This window comes from Osmia bicornis, chromosome 8 (genome assembly GCF_907164935.1).
Source record: "Osmia bicornis bicornis chromosome 8, iOsmBic2.1, whole genome shotgun sequence".
NCBI lineage: Eukaryota > Metazoa > Arthropoda > Insecta > Hymenoptera > Megachilidae > Osmia > Osmia bicornis.
In genome coordinates this window covers 9,375,306-9,401,087 of record NC_060223.1, presented here as the reverse complement: position 1 = coordinate 9,401,087, position 25,782 = coordinate 9,375,306, and the positions used below count along the sequence as shown (strand labels likewise).

Genomic DNA, 25,782 nt, shown 5'->3' with positions numbered 1-25,782 from the left:
ATGAAAACGAAAATGTAACAAATATAATATACTCACAATTTTGTATAATTAAGCATTGGAATTGAACATTTGTCGCTAAGCTGTCGCGGTACTGAATGCATCTAAATGGGACACCGTGTATAATAAAATACTAAATTACTTGTTGCCTTGTGCGGTAACAATCATCACAGTGCTATCAGTGCCAAAAATCCTCCTCTTTCATTCCCCTTCCTCCCTCTTTGCCTTGTTTCTTTACTACACCTCTGGGGTAGAGGGGCAGTGTTTTACTTAAGGGGAAGACCGGAGGGAAGGTAAGGAAAATCTTATAAGCTAAAATAAAAGCGATACAAGGCAAAGTCCGCGGGAGTAGTTTTTTTTCAGTCTGAAGAAGTACTTTGAGGAGTGGCCATCGTATCACAGGTATTATCTTCTATGTCTTTTAAACAGTGCTTTGTGATTTAGTTCTGGAATATCGTAAGTTTCAAAGTGACAGTGAACAGATGCTATTGTGATCGTTTAGCAGTGAATTACATTTCGAATTTAATTAATTAAATGACAGTATATGATATAATCAAGTGTCAGAGTTTTTCATTAAGAATCATTGTAATTAAAATTTTCTCCATCAAAATTTAAACTCGAAATAATTATCTCCATTTAAAATTTATTATATAAACTTTTGAATAAATTTGAAATGCAATACAAGTTTACTCTCTAACTCGGTAAGCGTCTTGGACGATGGTACGAATAATAGAATTAAATTGTTTACCATTATTTCGTTCCAATCACCAATCGATGTGTCACAATCATACACGTTGTTGTATCTTAACGTGACCCATTTTCGTTCTTTAAATATATCTCATTAGCTAATTATATCAATTGAGAGTAGTAGCTGTAACATTTTATTTAAAAAGAAGGCTATAAGAACTGATCAATTGACCTGGAACGATTGAGTTAGGGGGAGGAGACGTGGAACACTTCTGTCAGTCTGGTCTCTATAGAAGTAAAAATAGGAAGGATAGAAGGATATGATTTGTACGGGTTTTAGGGTCATTTAAAGTTTGGAAAATATGTGGGACGACGAGCCAGCACCATGGGACATCGAGGAGACTCCAGCGGAAGAGACCACGGAGGGTGCAGCTGAAGGTGCTGCCGAAGGCGCAGCTCCTGCCGCGGCACCTGGAGAAAAACCAAAAATAAAATTAGAAAAGATTGAACCGCCGCATTACAATCATCATTGGGTTCGTCCTCTCTTCCTCAATTACGATTATATTTATGAATATAGGTAAGTTGTTACGGATCAAAGTGACCCTGTATCGTACTACCGCGTCAATTATACAGTATTCTTCGCGAAGGTTAAATTCTTGATCGCGATAACTATTGCAAGGTGGTTTATTTATATTTTTCAGGAAAAATTACTATGACGACGTGATTGATTATCTGAATCAAAGGCAAAGAGGAATATTCCGTGAACCACCGCGTGCCCAAGAATGGGCTGAACGAGCAATGAGGACCTACGACGAGATGAACACTGATAAGAGTTTCAAACGATCAGCGGATATGAAAGAGATCATTAATATGAGACACGAACCTAGATACTACAGTTATCACACTCGGGCTTACTATAGTTTGAAGTATCAAAAAATCTTGTGATTTTATTTTCTTTATTGTATATTAAAATCGACCCATGTGGTATAGATATAAATTTTATTGTAATATATTTACACATTAATCTTCGTTTTTAAACCGAATTTTTATGTTATGGAAATAAAACTGATGGTTCGAATTATTTTTCTTCAAAGAAACAATGTTTTATAAAAATTGATATTTATTTAATATCAATGTATTTCGAGAAAAACTAATCCTTTATGCATGGTATCAGCAATTCTGTTTCTGTATATAGAATAATAAAATTGGAAAAGGTATCACTATACATAATCTGTATTTCAAACAGGAAATATACAATATAATACATACATTATATATATATATAAAAATAGTAATAGTAGTAGTAATAATATCTCTGCTACATTACTATTTTAGGATAAATCAAAAGGTGCACTCAAATTAAAACAAAGTAGATATTCAATAATATTTCTCTTCAGGTATGAGATTTTAAATATTAACTTAACGCTCTTATTTAATTCTAAAATATTATTAAATAATTTTCTTTGACAGATTTATTAAAATAATAAAATTGGATAAGAGTGTACATAGTAGCGAAAGTGTCAAGATGTTCGTTTTAATTCGAAAGTTTTAAAACGAAACGCTTTTCTTTCTTTTCAAGAATTTCTTTTTCAATGGTTGTAATGCATAACTGTTCATTGGATTTACAATCTCAGCCGATTCTATTAACGAACTGATTCTGTCGTGTCTTGGTATTATAGACTGCGGTATGCAAGATTCCATATCGACGTTCGGTACTTTGACAAATTTAATCGTTTTTGGCGGTGCTTTTTCTGCACTTTCCATGCTCAATACTTTTCTCGATGACACGTCATCGTAATCGTAGGTGTTATCAAATTTCGTGGCGTGTCGTTGAAATGCAACGTCCGCTGCCTCCAATGTGCTCTTGGCTTTCTCGATTTCAGCGTTTAAATCAATTACATCGAATATACGATCCTGAAAATGCAAAATATTAGCAAACGTAAAAGGAATTCACGACAAGTTTCAGCACACAAATATGTTTTATTATTTCCTTTCGTACACTTTCTGATATTTATGGTATATTTCTTTTCTCCCTTCATCCTCGAACGATGGTTTCAGACTCGCGTTTAAATTAAAGTATTTAAATATTAAACATTATCGAGCGAGAGGTTCAGTCTTGATTAATAGCGACTCGTTATCATCGTTCGAGGATTGAATAAATATCTTTTAAGTTTTCGTGAAACCTGCATATCTCTTCGTTTGCGTCTTATATCAGCCATATCTTCGGCAAAAGCAGCGGCAGCGCGTTCCTTATAACGTCGATGAGTTGAAACAAATTCATCTTCGATATCATCTTGCAAGTCTCGGTCGTATATGAAATCCAAATCGTCATAGAAATCATTACGGTTTCCTGATAGATTACGAGATCCTAAAATATGCGGATGATATTGTTAATTAGTTAGAAAATGTCTATAAATGGTTTTATAGTTAATTGTTTCTATAGAATGTCAAAATTATATCAGGCAATTATAATGTTCGAACGAAATTCAAAGAAAATGAGATGATACTTGTTAACAAAATGAGATTGATCATTTCTTTACTAACACGTTGATTGCTATGGTGGGTCATTAATAAATTAATTATTAAAGTTTTTTAACTATTACTGTGACAGTCAACGTGTTAATGTAACAAAGCTGTTATGAAAAAAGTATATTGCAAGGGGATGTTTCATTATTCTTAATTTAAAAATTAATTAAATCTGCAGTCGTGTAATTTCATTCTTTTCCTTAAAAATAAAAACAAAGAAAATTATAATATTGACGATGAGTATGAATAATTTGGATAAAAGTATCATGCAAAACAAATATTCTTATGCATTCGTGCATGGAAAGAAAATAACAGGTACTCACATCATGAACAAGGAACCTATTTCATAAAAGGGAGAGTAGGTTTCAGCCCTGTACATTATACATTTCTGACATATTTACAGTGAAATTTATTTATAAATAAAAGAGGAGAGAGATACATACAATAATATCGAGAAATATTTTTCTTCAGCACACATTTCCCTTAAAATATTAATACTTTACTGATAATTTGAAGTGTGACGATTAAATAGATCAATGGAAATAATGTAATTCTGTATGCAACTTGAAATGGTAAAGTGTATTTGAAAGTTAAACGATGTATTTACTATAAATTACGTCTTTTTTAATTAATTAGGAACTATTGTTAGAAGTATAAGAACATCGAGTATTCTTTGATATCAAAGAGCGAGTACCATTTTTTGCGACCATTTCAACTGATACCGTTGAAATGATTCAATAAAATTTTTTTTAGAAAAGAATTTTTTTTCAGTGTTTCATTAAAAAATAAATGTTAATATTAATCTAACTAAACAATAGTCTTTGAATTATCTACTGCTATGATCAGCTTTGATAAAAATTATAAAATGATTAAGTACGCGTGTCAAATAACGTTGCACCTTTCTTTTTTCTTTTAATACTGTACAGTAACAAGATATACAAAATATGCAATATAAAGAATTTACATATTTCCAGATATCTTTAGGCATCAATCAAATGACGTTTACCAATTTTTATTATATCATTAATGTCTTTCTATTAGGTGTGTGCAAAATTTCTATTCGCATTTTCAAATTCAATTAGAAATCATTAATTTTTCATAACAGTCTTTCAATCCGGAAATGTAAATTTTACGCTTGAATGCCTAAAATATGAAATAATCTTTCATAGTTCCTGAACATATTCATAGAGTTGGCTAAAAATTCTCCAATGTCGTGATAGAAACACGTGTATGTATAATGGGACCGTCGAAATGAAATCAAAGTGACAGGGTATCCTTGAAGAACGAAAATAAAACTTCAGCTTCTGTCATTATACTGTGCTCAGATTTCTATGGAAGCTTAAAATATCTTCTCAGAGCGTTCGCTACGAATCGAGACCTTTTTGCTTAGATGAGACTGTTGTTGTTGATGGATGCTTTCCGATTCGTTAGCAGTTTCGTTGATCATCGCCCTGAGGGCGGCTGCCCTTTTTTCTCTTTTCGCTTGTCTCTCAGCGAGCTCCTCCATTTCAGATTCCAAATCGTTCAGACGATTCTTCGTCTGTCTGGCTCTGGTTGCAGCTGCGCTGACCGGTACCAAATTATCGTCCTCGTTGACAAGTTTCGACCATTTTAAGATGGACGGTTTAGTTTCCTCGATACGATCAATCTCGTCGAATAATTTGGACCTTCTTTTGAAGGAGGACTCGGCCTCCTCGCTGAGGGATTTCACGTCGTGCATGTTTCTTCTGGCGCTTAGGACGCTGTCCAGAGGATCCAGTTCCGGACGAGGACGCGATAGTTTTCCTAGGGCTGCGTCGACTTCGTCTTCCAATCCGATCGAGGCCAATTTTGCTTTGAGATGTTGAGTTGTCGCGGCGACGTCGCTGGCAAAATTATCGGCAAATCGACGTCTGCGTTGGCCACGGCTGTCGTATACGACCTCCTCGTCTTCGGGGAACAGGTTGTCCGTGGCCAAGGATGATAAGCGAGGGGTGCGGATAGGGGGATCTAGTTCAAGGTCAAGGTCATGTCCGAAGGATGTGTTGCGAGGACCGGAGAGGTCACGCGTGCCTGTAAAAACCGATACCTCAAGATATGTACAACACTGTTGGGATACTTGGTTTTTTTGGGGTCTTTTTTAAATGATAATTACTGGAAACCCTTCTGGTCAAAAATGGTACGAAATGGTCAAGTCTTGTTATCGTCTGCTTCGCTAAAACCATTTATTTAACCATCAACATTTTATTTGTTAGTAATATCTCTGCTTCCAATATAAAAAAAAAAGAGAATCTAAAAGTTCACCGTTTGTACCCAGTTCTTTTTTTATTTTTTAAACAGCGCGGCATGCGGATTGAAATTCAAACTGAAATTACGTGAAATAATTGAAGCAAAAATTAAGAAATTACAGTTTGGAGAGTGAGAGTATTTTGTTTATAAAAAATGTAATTCTGTTTGTAAGGTGTTTGAAAAAACAACACTCTCAAACTGTGTATACGTATTGCATATGTTACTGTTCGTGTTACAGGATACAATAAATCATTAGACGATGCTGCTTTATGCGATTTTATTTCATTTTTTTTTTTATTATTACTTAATGCTGAAATCTTGTTTCTTTATGGAGAATAAAACTTGTCGTGTCTGTAACGCTAAATGTATGTATATATGAAACAGTACATTCAATTCGTTTCACAACAAGGAATTGGATTTGAACATGCCACTCACGAATGACCAGTAAAATGAAAAATAATTCAGCATTTTTCTTACGGTGATTTAACTAACTACGGTTTATCGTAATAGTTAAGGGAAAAGGGAGTAGGGATATGTCCACCCTTTAAAACCATTTTGGAAAACGATTGAAGATGTTACCGATGTCATTTCGTCGAGCGGCGATCTCATCGGCCAACGATGTTCTTGGTTCAGAGAACAGTGGTCGACCGCTGTATTTTCGATCTAAATGATCAACCATCGGTTTATAATACGATTCTCCTTTGTCATAGTTACATCCGTACACACGTGTACGCGGCCTGCTAAGAATTGGCCTTGACATCTTGATTGATTAGACTGCTCCTCCTTTACCTAAAAATTAGAAAATTTTGTTAGAAAGATTCTTCAAATAATAATAATGTTATTTTAGAAAAAAAAGAATTTCGAGATAAACAGGGAACTGTGAAAGCGAGTCATCGATATTTTTAGCCATCTAAATTGAAATGAAATTGAATTTCATGAAAGAAGTTTGATTGGAAATTTGCAAAAGTTTTCAATGTCCCCATTCTTAATACTAATTTTTTTAATTTCAAGGATTCATGTATCTATTGTTTTTGTTACGTTCCTTTAAATGGACATGAATGAAGTTAATGCAGAGCCCCAAATATCCCCCCATCTGGTTCACTGTAGGGTTTCTACTATGAGTAACCAGTAAATTGGAACGAGCAACTATAAGTTGCTCAAAAATAGACCATGTCTAATTTGGTGTCCGTGAACTGAACTGGCACACAGCACTCTCAGTCCCGGACAACCGCCTCACATTACAAAATACGTGTACATTTCACTTTCCTATTCTTTTTTCCATCGTTATACTCAATCATTTATCCATTCGTTTTTCATTATTTCAATTAACTATTTCATTTCTTTCTACAACACGAAATATTAACAGAATAATTTAAATATAAAGAATGTACTTCATCATCCACGAATAATTATTACACTTTCACTTTATCACACTTGGAACATCCCCAAATAATGATATCATTATTATTCTATTTGCATGTAAGTTAAAAATTCTGATACCCGATAATTTTTAATTTATATTCGTACTGGAAACAATCAAATGATTAATTAATTATATAGAATTATGTAATTTAATTAACACGTTGATTGCTACAGTAGAAATGGACACGTATAGTCAGACATGCTAAATACAATTAGTTAATTCTCAAATTTATGCTTGCAATTTCTTACTGTATATTATTAGAATAGTATAAATTTCAATAGAAAATCAATTAAAGTTTAATTTAAAACGAATAATATAAGTTTTCATGGTATGACACTGCGTTCGTTAACATGTTACGTAAGATCTACCAAATTTAGCTGGCAAACATAGTTTTAAAACGATGATATCAATTTCAATATTACTTTAGTTAAATTATTGTACAATTTTATATCATCATTACCCTTTCATTATTTAATAATGAGTATAAATTCTTAACGTACACGTGTATCTTAAATGAAAAAATATTATTATCTAAACAAAATATGTAAGTGGAATATATTTTCTTTTAAAGTTAAATACACTATAATTAACTAAATCGTTTTAAACAGGTTTGATTAAATAAAAAGCAGAATATAGAGAAAGTTTAAAAAAAGAAATAAGAGAAGTAGTTCTTTTCCCTGTATCATTTCACTGTGACTTTAATGATACACTAATTTTTTCTTAAATTGTAGTTAACTCAAATTAACGTTATATAATTATAAATTACATTTCCACTGACATCAGAGAAATATTTTACAATATTTAATTTCTTCAACAAGAATGGTTAGCGGAAGTTCTCCTTAATAATATTTAATTTTCAGACACACTAAATTTTATGATAAATATCTATGCAGTGTGTTAATTGTTGCTCGATTAAAATTATTTCTTTTTTCAATAAACGCACAAGCATGTATGTAAACAGTGTTAAAATGATTGCAATATTTGTACCTGAACTTACAAGGTATCCTTCAAGATGCTATTTCCTCGGAAGTAGCGACACGACTCCCTCAGACGCTGCAACCTCTGTTATTTCCCACTCCTTTGAGTTTTACCCCTTCTCTTTTATAGTTCCTCATTTGTAATCTATATTTCCTACTGATTTATTCACCTATCGAGTGTTTACTGTTATAATTATAAATTTGTTAAACGAATACAATCATAAGATGAATCATTCTCTTTAAATGCATGCAAATTCTGAAAATATGCTTGTCCAACTTATATTAATTATTGTTTCTTTTACATGTATTCACAACAATTAATAATGTAGATAAAACTACAACATTTTGTTAATTGTTTCGTATAATTATATGGATATTGTGTGGTAAAAAATTGATTAAACATCAATTCCTTACAGTTGAATGTATCTCTGCTATTTTTAACAAGTCGAAAAAGTAACGCGAAGTTCGAAACAGTATTATAGTAGATGAGTCGCACCGAAATTATTCCTGTTATTGGTAAACGTTCCAAACCTATTTTACGTTTAGTTATTTTAATTCGAACAACATCGGAAAGAACCTATACAAATTTATTTAGACATGGCACCTATCGCATTACGCTCTTGCACATTTTCTTGAATTAGTAGATGACTAATATTACATGGTATATGTGACACGTGTATTATTATAATTATTGACATGTTTTAATTTATGATGTGGTGTTATTATTGTGCGATGCAATATTAAAAAGAAAATATGATATCTGTGTCTAAATTGGAAAGTAGAAGACTTCCGAGTTTCCCAAACTTTATTTATCTGTTTATAATTACCCTTTTTACAAATATTTAAAATGATAGTTTAATTTGAAATTGGCTCGCAACTATACTTCCTGGAAATAACATAGCTATGAGAATCAGGCATAAGCAGTCCACTCTTGCAAAATGAAGGCTTTACAAATGTAATTTGTTTCGCGCCGAGGCGCATCAGTAACCCTTTGGACATCGTAGAGAGAGGAGTTTTCGAGTTCTTCCGCAGCGCCATCTATACAAAAACAGCTCAAACTACTCAACGATTTACCGACCCTGGCTGGGCTCACTGGCGCCCTCTATCGGGAAATGGCGGAAACTACTTGTCGAGTAGTTTCAGGTCTTTTCGTATAGATGGCGCAATGGTCGAATTGACTCTGCATACCGACCTACCATCGGGGTTCCAAGGACCCCGAATGCAGCGACACTAGCGCCACCTATCGGGAAATCGCGGAAACTACTTGTCGAGTAGTTTCAGGTCTTTTCGTATAGATGGCGCAATGGTCGAATTGACTCTGCATACCGACCTGCCATCGGGGTTCCAAGGACCCCGAAGGCAGCGACACTGGCGCCACCTATCGGGAAATCGCTGAAACTACTTGTAGAGTAGTTTGAGCCGTTGTTGTATAGATGGCGCTGCGGAAGAACTCGGATGACGTCATACCCCCGCGACATTTGAATGGATACTGACGCGCCACCGTACCCCGCGCCTATTGCGCGCGTCTGAGAAAATATCTAACCTAAATAACTGCGGTGCTACCTTCCTATTAAAATATGTAATAACTTTATATTAACATTGCAAAACATTAATAAATCATAAAGAGCAATTGGTAAATATAAAAGATTCCATATCTGAAACTATGTTATTTATTTAAATTTAATATTTCTGTAATATAGTACGTATCAAAATAAATATTTGTATACCTGTACATAGTTCGCATGCGTAAATTTCATAAGATTTGTCTCCCTTCTTAAACGAATACTTTTTAATTTCATGTAAGTTAATCAGAATGCTTAGACAAATATCATTTAAAAAGGTATTGCCTCGTTTACCAAGATGTTGGTTAAACCAGTTCAATCAAGCCTCAAATGATACAAAGAAAGATGAGGATAATACGCATGATGCACTAAATATAAAAGAATCTTCAAAAGATCCTTCTCAAAATGAATATAATGAAAAGGAAGTATCACGTTTGCTTGAAGAATCTGTAACATTCAGTGAAGTCAAAAATAAAAGTTGGTCTACCAGTCCATATCCTGAGGATATTCCATTGAAACAAGATGAAATTAAAAAGAAAGTTGACCCAAGAGAAAGAACTGTATTTTTGTTTCCTGGACAAGGTACTATTAAAGTTGGTACAATTAAAAAATATATACAAATACCTCTTGCTAAGGAACTATTTCAAATAGCTAATGAAATTCTTGATTACAATCTGTTGAAACTTTGTTTGGATGGTCCACAAGAAAAGCTAAACAGAACTGAGTACAATCAGGCTGCTACAGTAATTTCATCTCTAGCAGCATTAGAAAAAATTCGTGAAGAAACACCTGAAGCATTTGAAAAATGTATTGGTACAGCAGGATACAGTGTAGGAGAAATAACTTCTTTAATTTTTTCTGGTGTTTTTTCATTTGAGGATGGAATGAGATTAGCATGGGCTAGAGGAAGAGCAATGCAATTAGCTTCTGATAGAGTACCTCAAGGAATGTTGTCTGTATTTTGTTTGCCAAGTGCTGAACTTTCAGAAGCCTGTAAAGCTGCAGAAGGATGGGCAAGGGATGTAGGTATTGAGAATCCAATATGCAGGTAAAATTTTTCTCTTCAATCTTAAGAATTGGTAGTTCTTGGCTAGTTGATTATTCATTTATTGATTTCAGAACTGCTATCTTTTTATGTACACAAAGAAAAATACTTGGGGGAAATGCAGAAACATTAAAATATATTCAAAAGAACCATACAAAGTATGGTTTAACTAATGTAAATAAATTGCCTGTATCAGGAGCTTTTCACACACCACTGATGGAACCAGCTTTGAAGCAGGTGTTCATCACTTTATCTGCAATAGAAATTAATGAACCCAGATGTCAAGTATATTCCAATTATAAAGCTGAACCCTATAGAAACTTGAGATATCTAAAAAAATATGTATTAAAACAAATGGTTTCACCAGTCAGGTGGGAACAATGTGTACAGAAATTATATAGTAGACCTGATGGAGTACCATTTCCACAAACATATGATGTAGGATCAGAAGGACGAATGAAAACTGTTTTAAAATTAATTAATGCAAAAGCATCTAATTCATGTATTGTTGTCTGATTTACTATTAAAAATTCGATGAAACTGTACAGTTAATAATTCTTTATCATCATACTTTCTTATTAGAACTAATTCATAAATAGATGAAAACGTTTAATAAGCTAAGAGTAGTATAGAAAACAATAAATTCAATTTATTTATACAATATTTTAATATTACTATTAATTTTCCTTGAAAGAAATTGTGATTAACTTATCACTCAACATTTCAAAAATTATATTTCTAAATATAAATTATATTATATTTATATTTCTTCTAATTTTCATATTTTTTAAAATATTGCCAATTGTCTGTGCTAAATTTTAAGTTTTTTTTTAAAAATAAAAGTAACAAGTGTATCGGAAAAAAAAATTTGTTTTGAACACGAAAAACAAGGTTTTGGAACACATAGCGTTGTATAGAATTGTAAGCAAGAAAGAAGGCATGATATAATTGAAATCGTAATTTTGTTTATAGCGTAGATATAACATTTGACAGCATTATGAAGCTGGTAAGGTATGTATATTAGAAAAGAAATAAATAGTTTAAATTTATATTAATATTTATGTAAAATTGGACATGTGAATGACTGGTAATGTTGAGAGGTTTGGTAGTAATAATACATGAATTAAACTTTTCTTTTTATGCAAGATAAATTTAATAATATGATTTCAGATTTTTGATGAAGCTCAGTCATGAGACTGTGACAATAGAATTGAAAAATGGTACTCAGGTACACGGAACTATTACCGGTATGTCAACATAACCTATACAAATTTCTATAATTGTATTTTTTATAAAATATAATATATTCATTATTTTTAGGAGTCGATGTAGCAATGAACACACATTTAAAGACTGTAAAGATGACTATAAAGAATAGGGACCCAGTACAACTAGATACATTAAGTTTACGTGGCAATAATATAAGATATTATATATTGCCAGATTCATTACCACTTGAAACTTTACTTATAGATGATACACCAAAAGCAAAAGCTAAGAAAAAGGAGGCTGCACGAGGTTTGTACTTTATAAATTTCTTTATATTATATATCAAATTAAGAAGCTGTTAAATATAATCTTTTCATTCTGAGTATAAATAATTGCTTCTCTTATACTATTAGGGGCAGTGCGCGGTCGAGGACGAGGTGGACGTGGTACCAGAGGTGGTCGAGGTGGACGAGGTAGAGGAAGAGGTAGACGATAATCGTACATATTATTTAAATAAAAAAATTCCAAACAAACTTTTGCTTATTAAAAAAAAAATATTTACTACTGTAATGTACTATCGTATAGGGTTCACGATTCAATAAATTGTATTGCTTTTTTTAATTTTCCACGATTTCTAATTTTGTCTGTCCTGTACAATACTTTGAATTAAAAAAGGTGTAGCAAGTTCACGTATTACAAGAAAAATTAAGAAAATTCAATTCTGTTATTTTGGATAATCTACCATTAAAAGACTACAGTGTTTCAAAATCTTTGATTAAAACTACACAACATTTACAGTTGTATTTCTTACACGAAAGTACTATGTTAGTTTAGTCATCCAGTTGACACAAAGAAGCTACACCTCTCTTAATCCAATGAGCTTCTTCCTTTTGTGATGGAAGTAAAATATATAGTACAAAGTTGGAGGAATGACCGGTCGTAGCCAAAACGCCACGTCTTTCACTTGTTTTGTATACTGGGCAATTATATAGGAAATCTGTTACAAATTCAGTTTTTATACCTGGCTTTAACCATATTATAGGAAGAATATCAAACATTATCTTTGGCCTTGATTCATCAATTTCTTTTATCTCTCTGTTCCATCTTGCACCTTCCAAAAAGAGACCCTAAAATTTGAAATTTTATTGTTAGAGACTGATGATCTATAAAAATTTGTGTACATATAACTTACTTTTATGTAAACTCCATAAGAAGGCGCACCTCTTGCGCTAGATTCAAATGAAGTTACTTCAAATTCAAAATCTAATCTGTCAATTGGTATTTTATGTTTACGCGCATAATTTTGTAAAACACCGGTAAGAAAAGATTGGGTGAAAAAGAATCCCGATACCCAAAAAACAATCGGCGCATCTTTATCTATCCAATTTTGAAAAAATTCTAATCTAAGTAATAAATCATTAATATAACTTCCCAGGGGTTTTAAAGATGGATATGACTTTTTACTCCAAGATGCGGGTATTTTGCCGATACTCATACTAGTGAAAACTTCTTCCAATTCCGGAGACATTAGTACCAATCCTTTGATAGCTTTCTGTACATTCGCTAATGTTCTTTTAATCACACTAATCAGATCATTAAATCTAATAAGTTCTTGACGGAGAACTGTGTTCATACTGTTCATATACAACACTGGATATTTGTTAGAAACTTCCAAAATATCAAATTCCGATCGCATTTTTAATAAAACATCAGCGCACAAATTAAAAACAATTTCATCCATGTTTCTCTCAACTCCTACACCTGTGATCTGTGGTTGTGTTAATAAAGCACCTTCAAGTAATTGCGTTGATTCTTGATTATCTTTTGTAATATCTGCATTTTCATGCAAACCATAAACTTCTGGTTGTTGATCCATTGGCAAATTACGAATGTACTTTAAACATCCCTCATAATCAGTATCTTCTGGTAATTGATATATACAACTCGGCGAGAAACAGTACCTACGATAAAAATTATGAACAGATGTTCTTCTACCTTGCAAATGTTACTTACTGTTTGTTATCGATAACTTGAGGATTATAAAATTGCTGAAGCAACGAATTTAACAGACGTCTATCCTTGTCATCAGTTACTCGACCACCGTAATTGCATTCGCCCGTTAAATAAAGAAGGGCATCAAATGGTACTTCTTCATAATCATTTAAGAAAAGCTAAAACATATTAAATAATGGGACAAATTCGAAAATTCATAGGTTTCACTTGATCTCACCTGTAATTGTAAAGTACTGATACGTAAGTCTGATTCATTGAATTCATAAGGAATATTCCAGCCCAATGGTCCAAAATTACGTCTTTCTTGAATAACTGCATGAAAGAAGCATAAAGCAAAAAGGAGGTGTCTCCATTCAAGTATTTTTTTGCAATTTTCATAGAATTTTATATCCGAGATCGGATCGTTCAGATAGCTTCTGAGTAAATTATTTTTCAAACCCTTTGGTGGTTCGTTAGTCATCTTAACTCCATTTTGTAAAATAGAGATTGGAAAATCCTTTGATGGGTAACTAGTTAACCATACTCGAAATTTCAGATGAGTGTTTTCAGGTACAATTACTTCATCGCAGATTCTGTCTAATTCTTTCATCCAGGATACTGCTAGATGACAATTTTGAAGTACCACCCATTCTCCGCTCTTTATTCCTTTATCAATCATGCCTGCTGCTATGGGTCCTTGACCTTGTCCCAGTGATATAGTCATAAGATCTCCTTTCGACATTCCATAATCTTCTGAAAATCTTATCAAAGCAGCCATTGGATCAGATCCAGGTGAAAGAATAAAAATCAAAGGAGTTACATTACTAGAATCATTGTAACATGCTTGCAGATCAAACGGCGGAGGTTCTACAAAAGATTGTCCCATGTGGTGTATGATAAACATTCTCACAGCAGCCACGATTTTGTCTGGTCTTACACATTTAAGTATTAATAGTTTCTTCAAACCTTCACCCTCTGCTTGGAATGGACGTGGAAATGGCTGTTCCTGAGGATTGGATAAATCATAATAAGCCTTCCATTGCAAAGTTTGCGTTTCAAATGAATGTTTCAGTTTCTCAAGTCCAAGCAAATTTGTAGCTCCAACAATTCCAGTCCAAGATCTATCAGACAACCAAGATGGAGCAGGATTTGGATAAGGATTATCCAATGCTACACCACCTGTCAACAAGAATGTCCAATATTCTTCGTTTAAATGTCCAGCAGCACGTAACAAACCAACGCAGAGGACAAGCGAGAATATTATTTTATCCTTTTCGAACAGAGAACGACACACGTTTCTGTAAATACTAGCAGTGAAATAAGTATTTAAACTATGAATCCGATCAGTCAGGACTTTGGTTTGTTCACTGTTAATTATGGACATTTCGTAAAGATGTATAAACCATGGTAGAGAGTATTGATACATAGGATCAATGTTTGTCAATTCAGAAATGCAAAAGAATAAAACAGAGCCGTGCTCTGAGGCAGGCTTGTATTCGTTACGAGCATTGTCAATTTGTATGGATGTTTTAACAGCTACAGCCTGTTTCGCTTGTATATCTTCAGACAAACTCTTCGAGGTCGATAATATTGTAATAGCCGTTTCGTCTTCAAGAATGTTACCTTCTGACGCGGATAAAACATGCAATATCTTATCCTCTATCTCTTTCAACATTTTTTGATTATTTGCACCTTCGACTATCAATTGATTTTTTCTCTCCTCCAGAACAGGCAATTCTTTGGCAACAACTATACCTAACAATTGATCTTGAAGTCCTTGAGGAGTGATCATGAAGTTTAATAAAGTCACTTTAACAACCACCTCTGGCAAATAATGTGGATTTCTTAAACGTGTTGTAAGATAAAATCGAAAATTAGTATTATACTCGATAACGTTTTCTCCAAATCTTATGTACAAAACACCTCGTTCTTTGTAAATATTTTTAAGAAGTACAGGCTCTAATATCGCATCTATTTCCTCTAAGATATTCTCCAGCAAAACTGGTGTTCCAAGCTGTATACAAGTGTCCACTACTTGAACGTAATTTGGATCAGAAAGTTTAATAACAATTAGCTTGTTCTGTTTCTCCATATTCTTTATCCATTTATTAGCCTGGTTTTGAGGGTCGATCATGAGTGGCCATCGATCAGCATTTTTTACAATTATACCATTTTCCACAGAAAAACTGTCCGCTGGTAAACCATAGATTATCCAAGCTCTAATTTCTACCTGTTCACCTAAAATATCAATCAAACTAAACTTCTTTCCGCATGGAATAGCGAATTTTGAACAAGATAGATACCACTCTGCGATTAATTTATTCCTGTATTCAACGGTAAATGCCCCCAAATAAGCAACCACAGCTGAAGACAATAAAACGTCTCCGATAACATTATGGAGACTAGCACCTAATAGAAAAGCTGTTTCACTCCATCGATCTTTTTCACCGCTTAAACCACCGAGCAACTTTTCAGCTCTATCTAATTTCTTTTTACAATAATCAATCTGATCCTCTAGCTTCTTCTTCTCCCTCATGCACTCGGCAAACTCATCGTTCAAAGTTTGTAACTTTTGACTGACTTCTTGTAAAAGAGCTCTCTTAGCATTCAACGCCTCCATTTGACCCGCCAGAGCAGCTTCCGCTTCTGCCAGCATAGCTTGTTTCGGTGCGACCACCTTGATTACTCTATCATAAACTTCCATGGCTCTTACCCATTTGCATAAACCTTCACAGGCAGTGGATACCTTCTTGATAGCTTCGGGCTGAAAGCTTCTATCATTTATAAATTTCTCGCGGATCCTCTTCATGTATGCCGGTGGTACATTATCCTTGTCGAAATTTTTCAAACTCTCCAAGAATCTCATATCGCCAAGCATCTTTATAGAGGCTGGCCAGTAGTCTTCCGTCATCTGACCAGTTGCTGGATCTTGAACTTTCTCAGGTTTCACACCCTTCAATACACATACAGCCTCCATCACCAGTCGTACACCTGCTGGAGGACTCTTCATGGATCGTACAATACTTATGTCAGCAGGTTTCAGTGTGTCCAGTGCCATCAAAGCAGCCTCCAATGCTGGGGTAGCCTCTGCCAAGTCGCTTTCGCAGTCGTCTTTTATAGCTTGTGCAGCTGCAGCTGCTTCGTTGGCTAACGCTTCTTCAGCGCCTACGATTTCCTTCCTTGCTTCTATATTGATGGTGTCTTGCTCTATTCGAATCATAAGTTTGTTGCTTAGCTCAGACTGTGCTAACAGTTTCGGTTGTAGAGCTTGCAGTTCTTCCTTCATTACAGCTATCTGACCTGCTGCAAAGTCTAATTTTTCTAATCCTGTTTCATAACGAAGTTGTTGCAAAGTAATCTCTTCTATTTTGCGATCATACAACTTGCAGAATGATTTAATCAGTTGTAGAAAACTTGTAGGAGTCACATAATATCTCCTACCTTGAGTTCTGTAATAATCTTCGCTAGCTGTAATTATGCTTGTATGAAACTGTTTGGACAAATGAACGCAGTTCTCTCTTAAATTGTTATTAATATTGACATTTTGTAAGAACATTCTAGCTACTTTTTCTAAAGCATCCTCCGGCCAGACAGTATACCAGTCTATGGTACAACAGTTGATCAGGGAAGGGAACATCCTTAAACGATTTCTAAATTTGTCTCCTATTGGAGACATTGTTAGAATCAAGTGAAGATTTTTCTTTATTCTTTCCAGGAATACATTGTAAAGAACAGTCGGTGTAGTCTCTGCTCTTTTTCCTTCTGTCTCGTGCATCACGTTCATCATTTTATCCAAAATTTCAGCCTTTTCTTCGGTGTTGTATAAATTCGGTATATCAGCTGTGTTTAATATCATGTTTATATCTTCTATGAAAGATTCGTTTTTTATCTGATGATCTCCGAAAAGAAATACCGTAGACTTTCCATCGCATCCTACGCGTAGCAATAAATTCTTCATATCTTCTCGCCATTCGGTAATTCCGTAAGACACGGAGATTTCAATTTGTTGCATCATGTATTCGCACATGCTGCTGGCTAATCTGGCGCAAGAACTTCTACCGGAACCTCCCATTCCTATAAGAAGGGCATGACCATTTTCTTGTAAAAGTATTCTTGATGTACGTGAGACATGTTCAATAGCGTAACGAAACAAAACTAGAGACATCGGTGTCTTGGACAGCATATTATATTCCATTAAATAGTAATCCATTTTCGTTTGTAGATCATCTAAATCGGTCACCTCGTCGTATATCTTAGGCTCAGCATCAGGCTCTATATAATTACCGAAAAATAGATCACGTATATGAGAACTTTGGATATCTTTTTCATCTTCCTTCAGTAATCTAACAAGTACTTTATTCAGCGGTTGCCGTAATTGATCGTAACAAGTAAATTGAACCATTTTAAATAATTTTTCCTGATCATCGCTATCGATCAGTCTATCATGAAACACTCTGTACACCTCGTGGATCCAGAGTCTGATCAATTTATCAGGATCGTTCATTCTAGAAGACGGTACCAAAAGTATACCTTTGATGACCCGATTAAAATCGCGTAAATTAAATACGTAATGACTTTTGGCTGGAGTAGGTAAAAAGGTTTCTATAGCGCCGAGGAATATGTCCATGGTAGCATTAACTACCATTTTTCCTAATCTTGAAACCTCTGAAACAAATCCTTTTGCGAAGTGGGTGTCGAGAATCGAGGAGAAAATTTTGGTCATCGTAGCTTCTTCAAAAAAATCAATACCAATTATGTGCATGTGTCTGGTTAATCTAGATGTGACTACATTGGAACCACCTCCAGGTGGTTGCATAGCACAAATTAGGAATATATCTACTAGATATAACATTGTTGTATCTTTTAAATCAAACCAATGACCATGATCTAACCATTGTCGAATGAGTTCTATAGGTGGTTGTGCACCGTACATTTCTTTCTGTGGCATGCTTAAATCATCAACGAACAATATACACTTTTTCCCCATCGGTGGACCATAAACGCCTTTCCTTCGACGATCCAATTTTGACATTACTATTTCTTGAGTCTGCGAGGCACTTGTACGTGCACTAAAGTTTATCACGTTTTCTATGTATTCTTCCCTGGGTAAAGATTCTAAATAATCCAAAATAATTACAGACTTTCCGGTACCAGTTGGTCCGACGAACATAATAGGTATCGATCTTGGAAGAAGGTTTTTCAGGAAAAAATACTGTATTATTACCTCGGTCGTTGGTACAATTAATTTATTAGAGTTTAATTCCGGTAATAATGACATCTAAAAGATGAAAATATAAGTTAGGGTTACATAGAGATCAGTTGAAGAAATACCAAATACCTGTAGCGTTGTATCCATCCAAGCTATCCAACATCCATTATTTCTTTTATCGTATATCCAATCATAAACGGTACCTTTATCAGGGAATAATTGTTGCTTTGTTAATTTAAAAGCTTTTGGTTTAGGATATTCGTCATCATTCCCGAGTATTAATTTTCTTAAATAAACATCAAAAGCCTTCCTGCTATCGCTGATTAATGTTGAACACATTCCCCAAACCATAGTAAACAATAAAATACACTGAAGCCATACTGTGCTGACTTGTGTCTCTTCATCCAACATTGTGGTGAGGAGTCTGGTAAAAGACTATAACAATTTATTAACAAAACATCAGTTTTATAGTAGACATTAAAAGTATTCCTACTTACAAGAAACATGTGTAGCTCTGGCATTTCAATAAATGTTTTACAATAATGATTTATAAAAAACAAAATAGGCACTGTTAACCATTCGACCAACTCTACAATGAGTTCATATTGTTCAAAAAGTAGTTTGTTCTTGAGATACTTTTTGTATGATTCAAATAATGGCTTCCAACCAAGCTGAGATGGTTCCATATAAATCATTCCACATCTACTGACAGTAGCCGGAGAAGCATGCTCCAAATCAGCTGGCTCAAACATCATATTCATTTTGGACGACATCTGGATGATTTCTCCCGACATTAAACACAGTTTCTTATTATCATCGAGCACGGTGTTCATGCTTTCGATCCACACCGCATCGACAGGACCATCAAATATGATCCATTTACGTTCAATAGACATAGATTGTGCAAATTCCCTGAAAATATTAGCCAAAACACCGTCGCTCCATTCGTGGGACAACGGATCAAAACTACCATACAGTTGGTCCAAAGTAATTGCTTTTGGATTAATTATTTTGTAAATAGTTTGATATTCTCTCATAGCGGCACGTCGTACACCAGCTAAATCACCCAAAGCTTCTGCCAGACTTTGATATGCTTTTGTCTTTCCACTTAACGTTTGTCCAACGACCATCAAACCGTGGCGTACCAGTATCATCTCATAAATTTGAATTATTTTGTCTATGTACCAAGGTGTATCTTGCAGATTACGTTTCTCTAAAATAACTCTCAATAAATTGATTAATTCATCACGATCCGGTTGTGGAAGACTGATACCAGGAAATAGATCTGTATAGATTCCATTGAACAATGGAATATCTTGAGCTAAGAATTTCGGTAGATTAACATCAATGATAGCTCGAAGAATTAAAATCGATTCGTTCTCGGTCGGATATTTCAGCTTCAAGTTTCCTGCAGCAGTGAGCACAGTTTTCACAGCTCTCATACCGTAATCATAATGATTTTGAGAGCTTAATTGCTCTGAACATAGCTTGTAAGTGTGAACTATCTTTTGCGCAAGATTTTTCGCATCGATGAAACCAAAAGAGTACAAAGTAATCTCTCCTATCATACCATAATCTGGTACCATCATTGCTACTGTACGGAAGAGGACCTTCAAATTGTCAGGAAGTTCTTGACGCCCAGCATAACCAGGATTCATCGTTATAATAATATAGCAAGTAGGATTTAATTTGATCTCTGTACCTTCGAACAAGAATCTTTCCAATTTTGAGCTGACAGCCATTTGAATGGACAAAATTTGCTGTGCAATTACAGAGAGGACTTCTAATTCAATTCTGTTGAATTCATCAAAACAAGCCCATGCTCCAGATTGAGCTAGTCCTTTGAAAAATTTACCCATTGCTTTGTAATCAAGTCCGTCTGAACAATTGAAAACAATACACTGCTTGGCAACAGCCTTTGCCAAATCCTTTGCTGTTTCTGTTTTACCAGTTCCTGCTGGACCCTCTGGAGAACCTCCAAGATTTAATTTCAATGCACTCATTAAGGTTCTATAACATCTATCGGTTAAAGGTGTTATTACAAGTCTTGGGGTGTTGCCAAGATATTCAAAAGCATATGCTACACTAGTCGTGATTATCGACACAATAATACTATTGTCTGACCAATAATATCTTAACTGTGATATCCAGTTAAAGTCCATAACATCGGACGCCTCTTTATCAACAAGTAGCTTCACTACGTCTCGTGCATGCACGTCTATCACGATCAAAGCATTGATCGTTATTCTTGCACCTGGATCTAATTTTCCTCTGACTAGAGTAACGGTGCTTTCAATCTGAAGACTGCATTGCTTCAAATAATCAGAAGTAGAATGATTTTCAAATGATTCGCAGACTTCGCTGGTCCAATGTATTTGGCTAACACAGATAACAATTTGACCGGGCCAAGCGAATATCCATTCTTCTCTGATAGCAGTGAAATATGCAATGATACTTTCTTCAGCAATATCGCGAAGAGAAGTAACCATAAGTTGTTCAACTTGACTCAGCCATTTCTCTACCAAACCTTTAGCATCGGCTGGATAAATCTTGCCGCTCAAATGAACATATTCTTCTTCGGCGGATAATATCCCGATGATTTCTTCATCCTTGGTGAATCGTAGCCTACTAATACCCTCGAAACATTTCTTCAAATGAGGTTGTACTCTCTGAGGATCCTTTGTTTCAGACAGGATTTCCAGAAGCTCGTCATTCGACAAGAAGAAAAATCTTGGAAAGAATAAACGTTTCTTCTCGAGATAATCGTTCAAACCTTTCTGTATCTCTTCCAATAGCGCATTACACAATGTTAATTCTTGCAACATATTTTTCATACCAGTAGCATCCAGTACTCGTTTATTAGCAACAGCGTAGGACATAATGCCACGCCAAATCTTGTCCAACCTACGAAAATTCTTCGCCTCTGTTGGCATTTGCCTCATGATATCTTCGCTACTGAATATCGGCTCTAAATACATCCACGTCGATTGACATACTAACCATTGATCAATGATATCTTGCATCATCAGCAACTTATTTTCCCAAGTTTGCATCTCGCTTTCGAATGCTTTTACAAACGGGGAACTTCTCATCGTTTGAGCCTTCAAAATATGATCATCGAGAAGTACTTGAATATCATCTACAGCGGTTAAAATGAAGACACCTGTCTCGCGGTACGGCATGAAGTTAAATTCAATCTCAGACCATTCATCCTTCATCTTCTGTAAATTTTGTAGCAGAGCGTGCTCCTTGACAGCAGCCGATGATATTTCTTCTAGTTTACTTATGTGGGCTAATAATCCTAATTCTACCATATTAGCTAAACTAGTTGTCTCCGATGGTGTTACATCTATATTGACCAGGTGGCTCATTTGCTCCCAATGTCGGTGTTGTAATCCAGGCGTGCATATAATTAATAAAAGAGGGACAAATTGTTTAAATTTCTCCACTTTTCCTCGCACCATTTCGGTAACTCTCCTAGCACCAGGGATATCGGTAAGCAAACGTGCCAGTTTGTATAATGTTCGCCAAGTGTTGTCGGTTTCTTCTTGAATCACGTCGGCGTCGAGACCCAAGAATGGACCGTTAAACCATTTATCATAGTGTACATGGAAATTGTAAACAGTATGCCAAAGAGTATCCAATGTATTCACTATTGCAGACATGGCAGGGAGTGTTAAGTAAGGACTTAATTCCATGTCCAAAAGAGCTTCTTCTTCGTTTATCTCTTCGGCTTCCTTTCGAATCTCCTCCATTCCTTTGGAAAGCTGTTCACTCTCCTCGGTTGCCTCCTCCATTTCATATATGTTTAAAACAGGGGGATCTTTCTTCTTAAATTCATCAATCGCCAACTCGAGATTGAATATTTTTTGTTCAAAGTTGTCCCTTCTTGATCGTAACAGATCCTCCAGGAATTGCTTCCTCATGTTTAATCTAGTGTTAGCCAGTTCCATTACATTCTCCATTTCCTTCGGCCATGTTATAGTACGGACGTTTAATTGTATATCCTCGTCCGTTGGCGGTTGATAATCGAATAGAAATAAAATTAATTCTACGGAAAATGCCAATTTTCGTTTCAGATTGAACATAGTTGAATCCCGACTTTCGCATAGATAATTGTACAACTCAACGACGTCTCGTGTCTTCTCTGGCATTTTCGAAATGTTTTCAGCTATTGTATCGAAAGTTGAACACAACTCGCGATTATTTGATCGTAAGTCATTCGCAAAGAAGTCACAGATTTCAGTTCGGAGTTCGTGTAAAACTTGTCTCAGAGTGTCATTCACAATGGTACAATCAACTTCTATCATATTAAGAGGGATCTAGGATAAAATTAACATTAATACAACGCATTAAAGTAATTCAATTCTTCGTACATACTTGCCTTGTTACGAAACATGAAGATTTCTTTCTTGATATCATCGTAACTCCTTATCCTTTGTTCGAATTCACGCAGAAATGGCATTGGTTCGATCCTGAAGAAGTTGTCTAGATTTTTTTTCGCTTGACCATCGATAATATACAATAAATCTTCGTAACATTGTAAATAAATTTCAGGACCCTCAGCGTGAACACTGACAACGTTTAGTACAGTATTAATTTTATTGTATACCTGTGATAATTATATTTAAAAAATTGACAAACTTAATAAACTGAAATATAGTATTTTTTGTATAAATTATTAATATTTATTAACCACATCTTCGTATCGTGAAGCAGAGGAGAGAAATTCTTGTTTCTCTAATTCAGGAAACAGAATAGTCTCAATTTTTGGAATCATTGTAGTGATTGTGATAATCTTATCGAAACATCTTGAAATGATTTCACGAACTTCTGAGATACTTGGTCTGCAATGTAAATTCGCTGTACCAAGTTCTGGTTCCACAGTTATTGTCATAAAAGGTGGTCTACAATATAAATTATATTGAACGTTATTTTATATGAGAAGGTAATAGAAATTTAAGAAAGCAGATTGCTTACTTTAAAAACATCAGATCCTCATAATTACCCTTGAAATAATTTCCACCGCTGTATTCCATAAAATACTCTTTGACATGACTGAGCGTTTTCATTACCATCATTCGTAATTGCCTGGACAAAAGAGTATTAACGCTTCGAAAATATTTTTCAATCAATACGGTTGATGCTTTGTAGTGTTTTTGGACGTAGAAAGACCAAACGTGCTTTTTCTCCAAAAAAATATCCGCAACATCAGCCAACCATTCTTTAATAAGTAAGTGCATAGCCTTATCGCATAAAAGATTGATTTTCGGTTCTATTTCGAAAGCAGAAATAGGAAGTATTCCTATATCTCGAATGTTGATTATCATTACATCTTGATACCTAAAAAATAAAATTTTGTTAGGAAATAGCCTGGACTACGATATTTGTAGGGCTTACTTAAAGAAGTATAAATTTTGAATATCCTTTAATATCTCATTTCCGATAAATAGATTATATTGCATAAAATGATTAGCGGTAACTTTGAATTGATGCCAAGGAACAGGTGCTCGCATATTCAAAACTGAATATTCTATACACGATTTTAGAAATTCCTTATAATCTTCAATAACTTCTAATTCGAGTTTAGTCAGTTGTTCCTCAAAGCTGAAACAATAAGTTTGGAGAAAAAATTATCATTATACAATTAACGTAAGTTAAATAAATTATTTAAAACTGTAGACTTTCAGATTGTTTTTAAAACAATGACTTATGGCGACACCTAAAGCACCATTTGTTCTCCGGAAGTAGATGACACTGCTATTTGTAATTGTTTGGTAGCGGAAATGAAGGTTCCAATGAGGTCACTAAACGGAAGTAGGTGTCGTCACAAACTACTATAACATTTTTCGCGTCAGAAACATGATTTATTTGAAAATGACTTTACTCTTCTCGTCTTTGAAGCTTGCCAATAATACGTTTTCTTGCTTCTTGAAAATTATTGTAGTCATAGTAAGGTACATCATCTTTAGGACTACAATAATTTTTTAAATATATTGAGTTATTATGATCTTCCTTTATTTGCTCTTTTTCCTTTTGTTCCTTATTAATTTCTTCCAATAAAATGCTTATCTGTTCCTCTATGGATTTCGGAATTTCTGCTTCGTTTATGCACACCTTTTAAAAATATTATTTTAAATAAACCTGTAACTTTTTAATAAAATAATAAAAATAATTTAAAGACAAAACTTACTTTTCTTTTTGATGACTTAATCATCTTTAGTTTTTTTATTGTCCTGTTACTCTTACATGTTTTAAGGGGTTTCATATGAGATTTTCTCCATAACCATGTGCCATCAGCTAGATCTTTTAAGCAAATTATACTGTTCGGCAACAGATTCACAGATTGTTTTAAAGTTTCTTGCTGTATATTAGTTTTACATTGTTGAATGGAATTCTGAGATGGATCAGTAAGCTTTTGATCACAACTCAGACTACATTGCGAATACTGTCTTTGATTCATTATACCTTTTACATGAATTTGATTAAGATTATGAGTATAAATGTACTTCCATTATTTTATATTAACTTTTCATGCCTATATAAATGTTCACATGATGCGATTTTGTCCTGTGAATAATCTCTTAATATTTTTCGTGTTTATGCCAATTGCAGACAACAATCACTGTACTAATCAGTATACAAAGTTTTAAATTATGTTTAAAAAAAAACCTTGTAATAAGTAAGTTAATTTTAATATGAAATATATTACCTTTATTTAATGAAATATCTACTAAATACCTTGAAGTAGGAATAATGATGGTTATAGGTATATACAAACAAGAATGAAACTATAGCAACAGTGATGGACAATAGTAATCTAAAATTGTATGAATTTTTTGTATTGACTAGGAACGAATGTAACCACAGTATACAAAACATTTATA

The 25,782-nt window shown here is 34.2% G+C and overlaps 6 protein-coding genes across 11 annotated transcripts; 3 read left to right on the top strand and 3 right to left on the bottom strand.

Annotated features, from left to right (window-relative positions):
* Nucleotides 1-291: 291 nt before the first annotated feature.
* LOC114875253 (flightin) lies at nt 292-1,765 on the top strand. Its single transcript, XM_029185341.2, has 3 exons — nt 292-399; nt 1,025-1,261; nt 1,386-1,765. Exons 2-3 carry the CDS (start codon nt 1,047-1,049, stop codon nt 1,627-1,629), a joined length of 459 nt encoding a protein of 152 aa, XP_029041174.1. The 5' UTR covers nt 292-399; nt 1,025-1,046; the 3' UTR covers nt 1,630-1,765.
* A 104-nt stretch (nt 1,766-1,869) lies between these two features.
* LOC114875254 lies at nt 1,870-3,519 on the bottom strand. Its single transcript, XM_029185343.2, has 2 exons — nt 2,868-3,519; nt 1,870-2,598 (listed from the first exon to the last, which is right to left on the bottom strand). Exons 1-2 carry the CDS (start codon nt 2,901-2,903, stop codon nt 2,233-2,235), a joined length of 402 nt encoding a protein of 133 aa, XP_029041176.1. The 5' UTR covers nt 2,904-3,519; the 3' UTR covers nt 1,870-2,232.
* Nucleotides 3,520-3,604: 85 nt separating this feature from the next.
* On the bottom strand, nt 3,605-8,003 carry LOC114875250. 2 transcript variants are annotated; one of them, XM_029185338.2, is made up of 3 exons: nt 7,899-8,003; nt 6,058-6,267; nt 3,605-5,262 (listed from the first exon to the last, which is right to left on the bottom strand). In XM_029185338.2, the coding sequence occupies exons 2-3, from the start codon at nt 6,236-6,238 to the stop codon at nt 4,550-4,552; spliced, it is 894 nt and encodes a 297-aa protein (XP_029041171.1). In that variant the 5' UTR covers nt 6,239-6,267; nt 7,899-8,003; the 3' UTR covers nt 3,605-4,549. The 2 variants fall into 2 exon arrangements, with proteins under 2 accessions (XP_029041171.1, XP_029041172.1); XM_029185339.2 differs by having other exon boundaries at nt 7,889-7,995.
* Nucleotides 8,004-8,879: 876 nt separating this feature from the next.
* LOC114875249 (probable malonyl-CoA-acyl carrier protein transacylase, mitochondrial) lies at nt 8,880-11,030 on the top strand. Of its 3 annotated transcripts, none has more exons than XM_029185337.2 (3): nt 8,880-9,511; nt 9,683-10,488; nt 10,560-11,030. In XM_029185337.2, the coding sequence occupies exons 2-3, from the start codon at nt 9,692-9,694 to the stop codon at nt 10,999-11,001; spliced, it is 1,239 nt and encodes a 412-aa protein (XP_029041170.1). In that variant the 5' UTR covers nt 8,880-9,511; nt 9,683-9,691; the 3' UTR covers nt 11,002-11,030. The 3 variants fall into 3 exon arrangements, with proteins under 3 accessions (XP_029041170.1, XP_029041169.1, XP_029041168.1); XM_029185336.2 differs by having other exon boundaries at nt 8,880-9,577; XM_029185335.2 differs by having other exon boundaries at nt 8,880-10,488.
* A 325-nt stretch (nt 11,031-11,355) lies between these two features.
* Nucleotides 11,356-12,315, top strand: LOC114875203 (probable small nuclear ribonucleoprotein Sm D1). The gene is made up of 4 exons (XM_029185225.2): nt 11,356-11,496; nt 11,656-11,732; nt 11,806-12,003; nt 12,108-12,315. Exons 1-4 carry the CDS (start codon nt 11,483-11,485, stop codon nt 12,188-12,190), a joined length of 372 nt encoding a protein of 123 aa, XP_029041058.1. The 5' UTR covers nt 11,356-11,482; the 3' UTR covers nt 12,191-12,315.
* Nucleotides 12,316-12,408: 93 nt separating this feature from the next.
* On the bottom strand, nt 12,409-25,777 carry LOC114875201 (dynein axonemal heavy chain 3-like). Of its 3 annotated transcripts, XM_029185219.2 has the most exons (12): nt 25,089-25,777; nt 24,783-25,012; nt 24,296-24,502; nt 23,876-24,238; nt 23,592-23,802; nt 23,280-23,507; nt 19,393-23,217; nt 19,025-19,330; nt 13,925-18,964; nt 13,708-13,865; nt 12,887-13,655; nt 12,409-12,821 (listed from the first exon to the last, which is right to left on the bottom strand). In XM_029185219.2, the coding sequence occupies exons 1-12, from the start codon at nt 25,356-25,358 to the stop codon at nt 12,525-12,527; spliced, it is 11,904 nt and encodes a 3,967-aa protein (XP_029041052.2). In that variant the 5' UTR covers nt 25,359-25,777; the 3' UTR covers nt 12,409-12,524. The 3 variants fall into 3 exon arrangements, with proteins under 3 accessions (XP_029041052.2, XP_029041053.2, XP_029041054.2); XM_029185220.2 differs by lacking the exons at nt 24,296-24,502; nt 24,783-25,012; nt 25,089-25,777 and having other exon boundaries at nt 23,904-23,980; XM_029185221.2 differs by lacking the exons at nt 23,592-23,802; nt 23,876-24,238; nt 24,296-24,502; nt 24,783-25,012; nt 25,089-25,777 and having other exon boundaries at nt 23,276-23,419.
* Between the last annotated feature and the right edge of the window lie 5 nt (nt 25,778-25,782).

Bases quoted from the DNA above. Each gene is read 5' to 3' on its own strand.
- LOC114875253 (XM_029185341.2), top strand. From the start codon at position 1,047: ATGTGGGACGACGAGCCAGCACCATGGGACATCGAGGAGACTCCAGCG. The intron at 1,262-1,385 runs GTAAGTTGTTAC...TATATTTTTCAG, and splicing joins GATTATATTTATGAATATAG to GAAAAATTACTATGACGACG.
- LOC114875254 (XM_029185343.2), bottom strand. From the start codon at position 2,903: ATGGCTGATATAAGACGCAAACGAAGAGATATGCAG. The intron at 2,599-2,867 runs GTTTCACGAAAA...TTGCATTTTCAG, and splicing joins GCAAACGAAGAGATATGCAG to GATCGTATATTCGATGTAAT.
- LOC114875250 (XM_029185338.2), bottom strand. From the start codon at position 6,238: ATGTCAAGGCCAATTCTTAGCAGGCCGCGTACACGTGTGTACGGATGT. The intron at 5,263-6,057 runs GTAACATCTTCA...CGGTTTTTACAG, and splicing joins CGCTCGACGAAATGACATCG to GCACGCGTGACCTCTCCGGT.
- LOC114875249 (XM_029185337.2), top strand. From the start codon at position 9,692: ATGCTTAGACAAATATCATTTAAAAAGGTATTGCCTCGTTTACCAAGA. The intron at 10,489-10,559 runs GTAAAATTTTTC...TATTGATTTCAG, and splicing joins ATTGAGAATCCAATATGCAG to AACTGCTATCTTTTTATGTA.
- LOC114875203 (XM_029185225.2), top strand. The intron at 11,733-11,805 runs GTATGTCAACAT...CATTATTTTTAG, and splicing joins GGTACACGGAACTATTACCG to GAGTCGATGTAGCAATGAAC. The intron at 12,004-12,107 runs GTTTGTACTTTA...TTATACTATTAG, and splicing joins GAAAAAGGAGGCTGCACGAG to GGGCAGTGCGCGGTCGAGGA.
- LOC114875201 (XM_029185219.2), bottom strand. From the start codon at position 25,358: ATGAATCAAAGACAGTATTCGCAATGTAGTCTGAGTTGTGATCAAAAG. The intron at 25,013-25,088 runs GTAAGTTTTGTC...TATTTTTAAAAG, and splicing joins TTAAGTCATCAAAAAGAAAA to GTGTGCATAAACGAAGCAGA. The intron at 19,331-19,392 runs GTAAGTAGGAAT...AAATTGTTATAG, and splicing joins CAGAGCTACACATGTTTCTT to TCTTTTACCAGACTCCTCAC.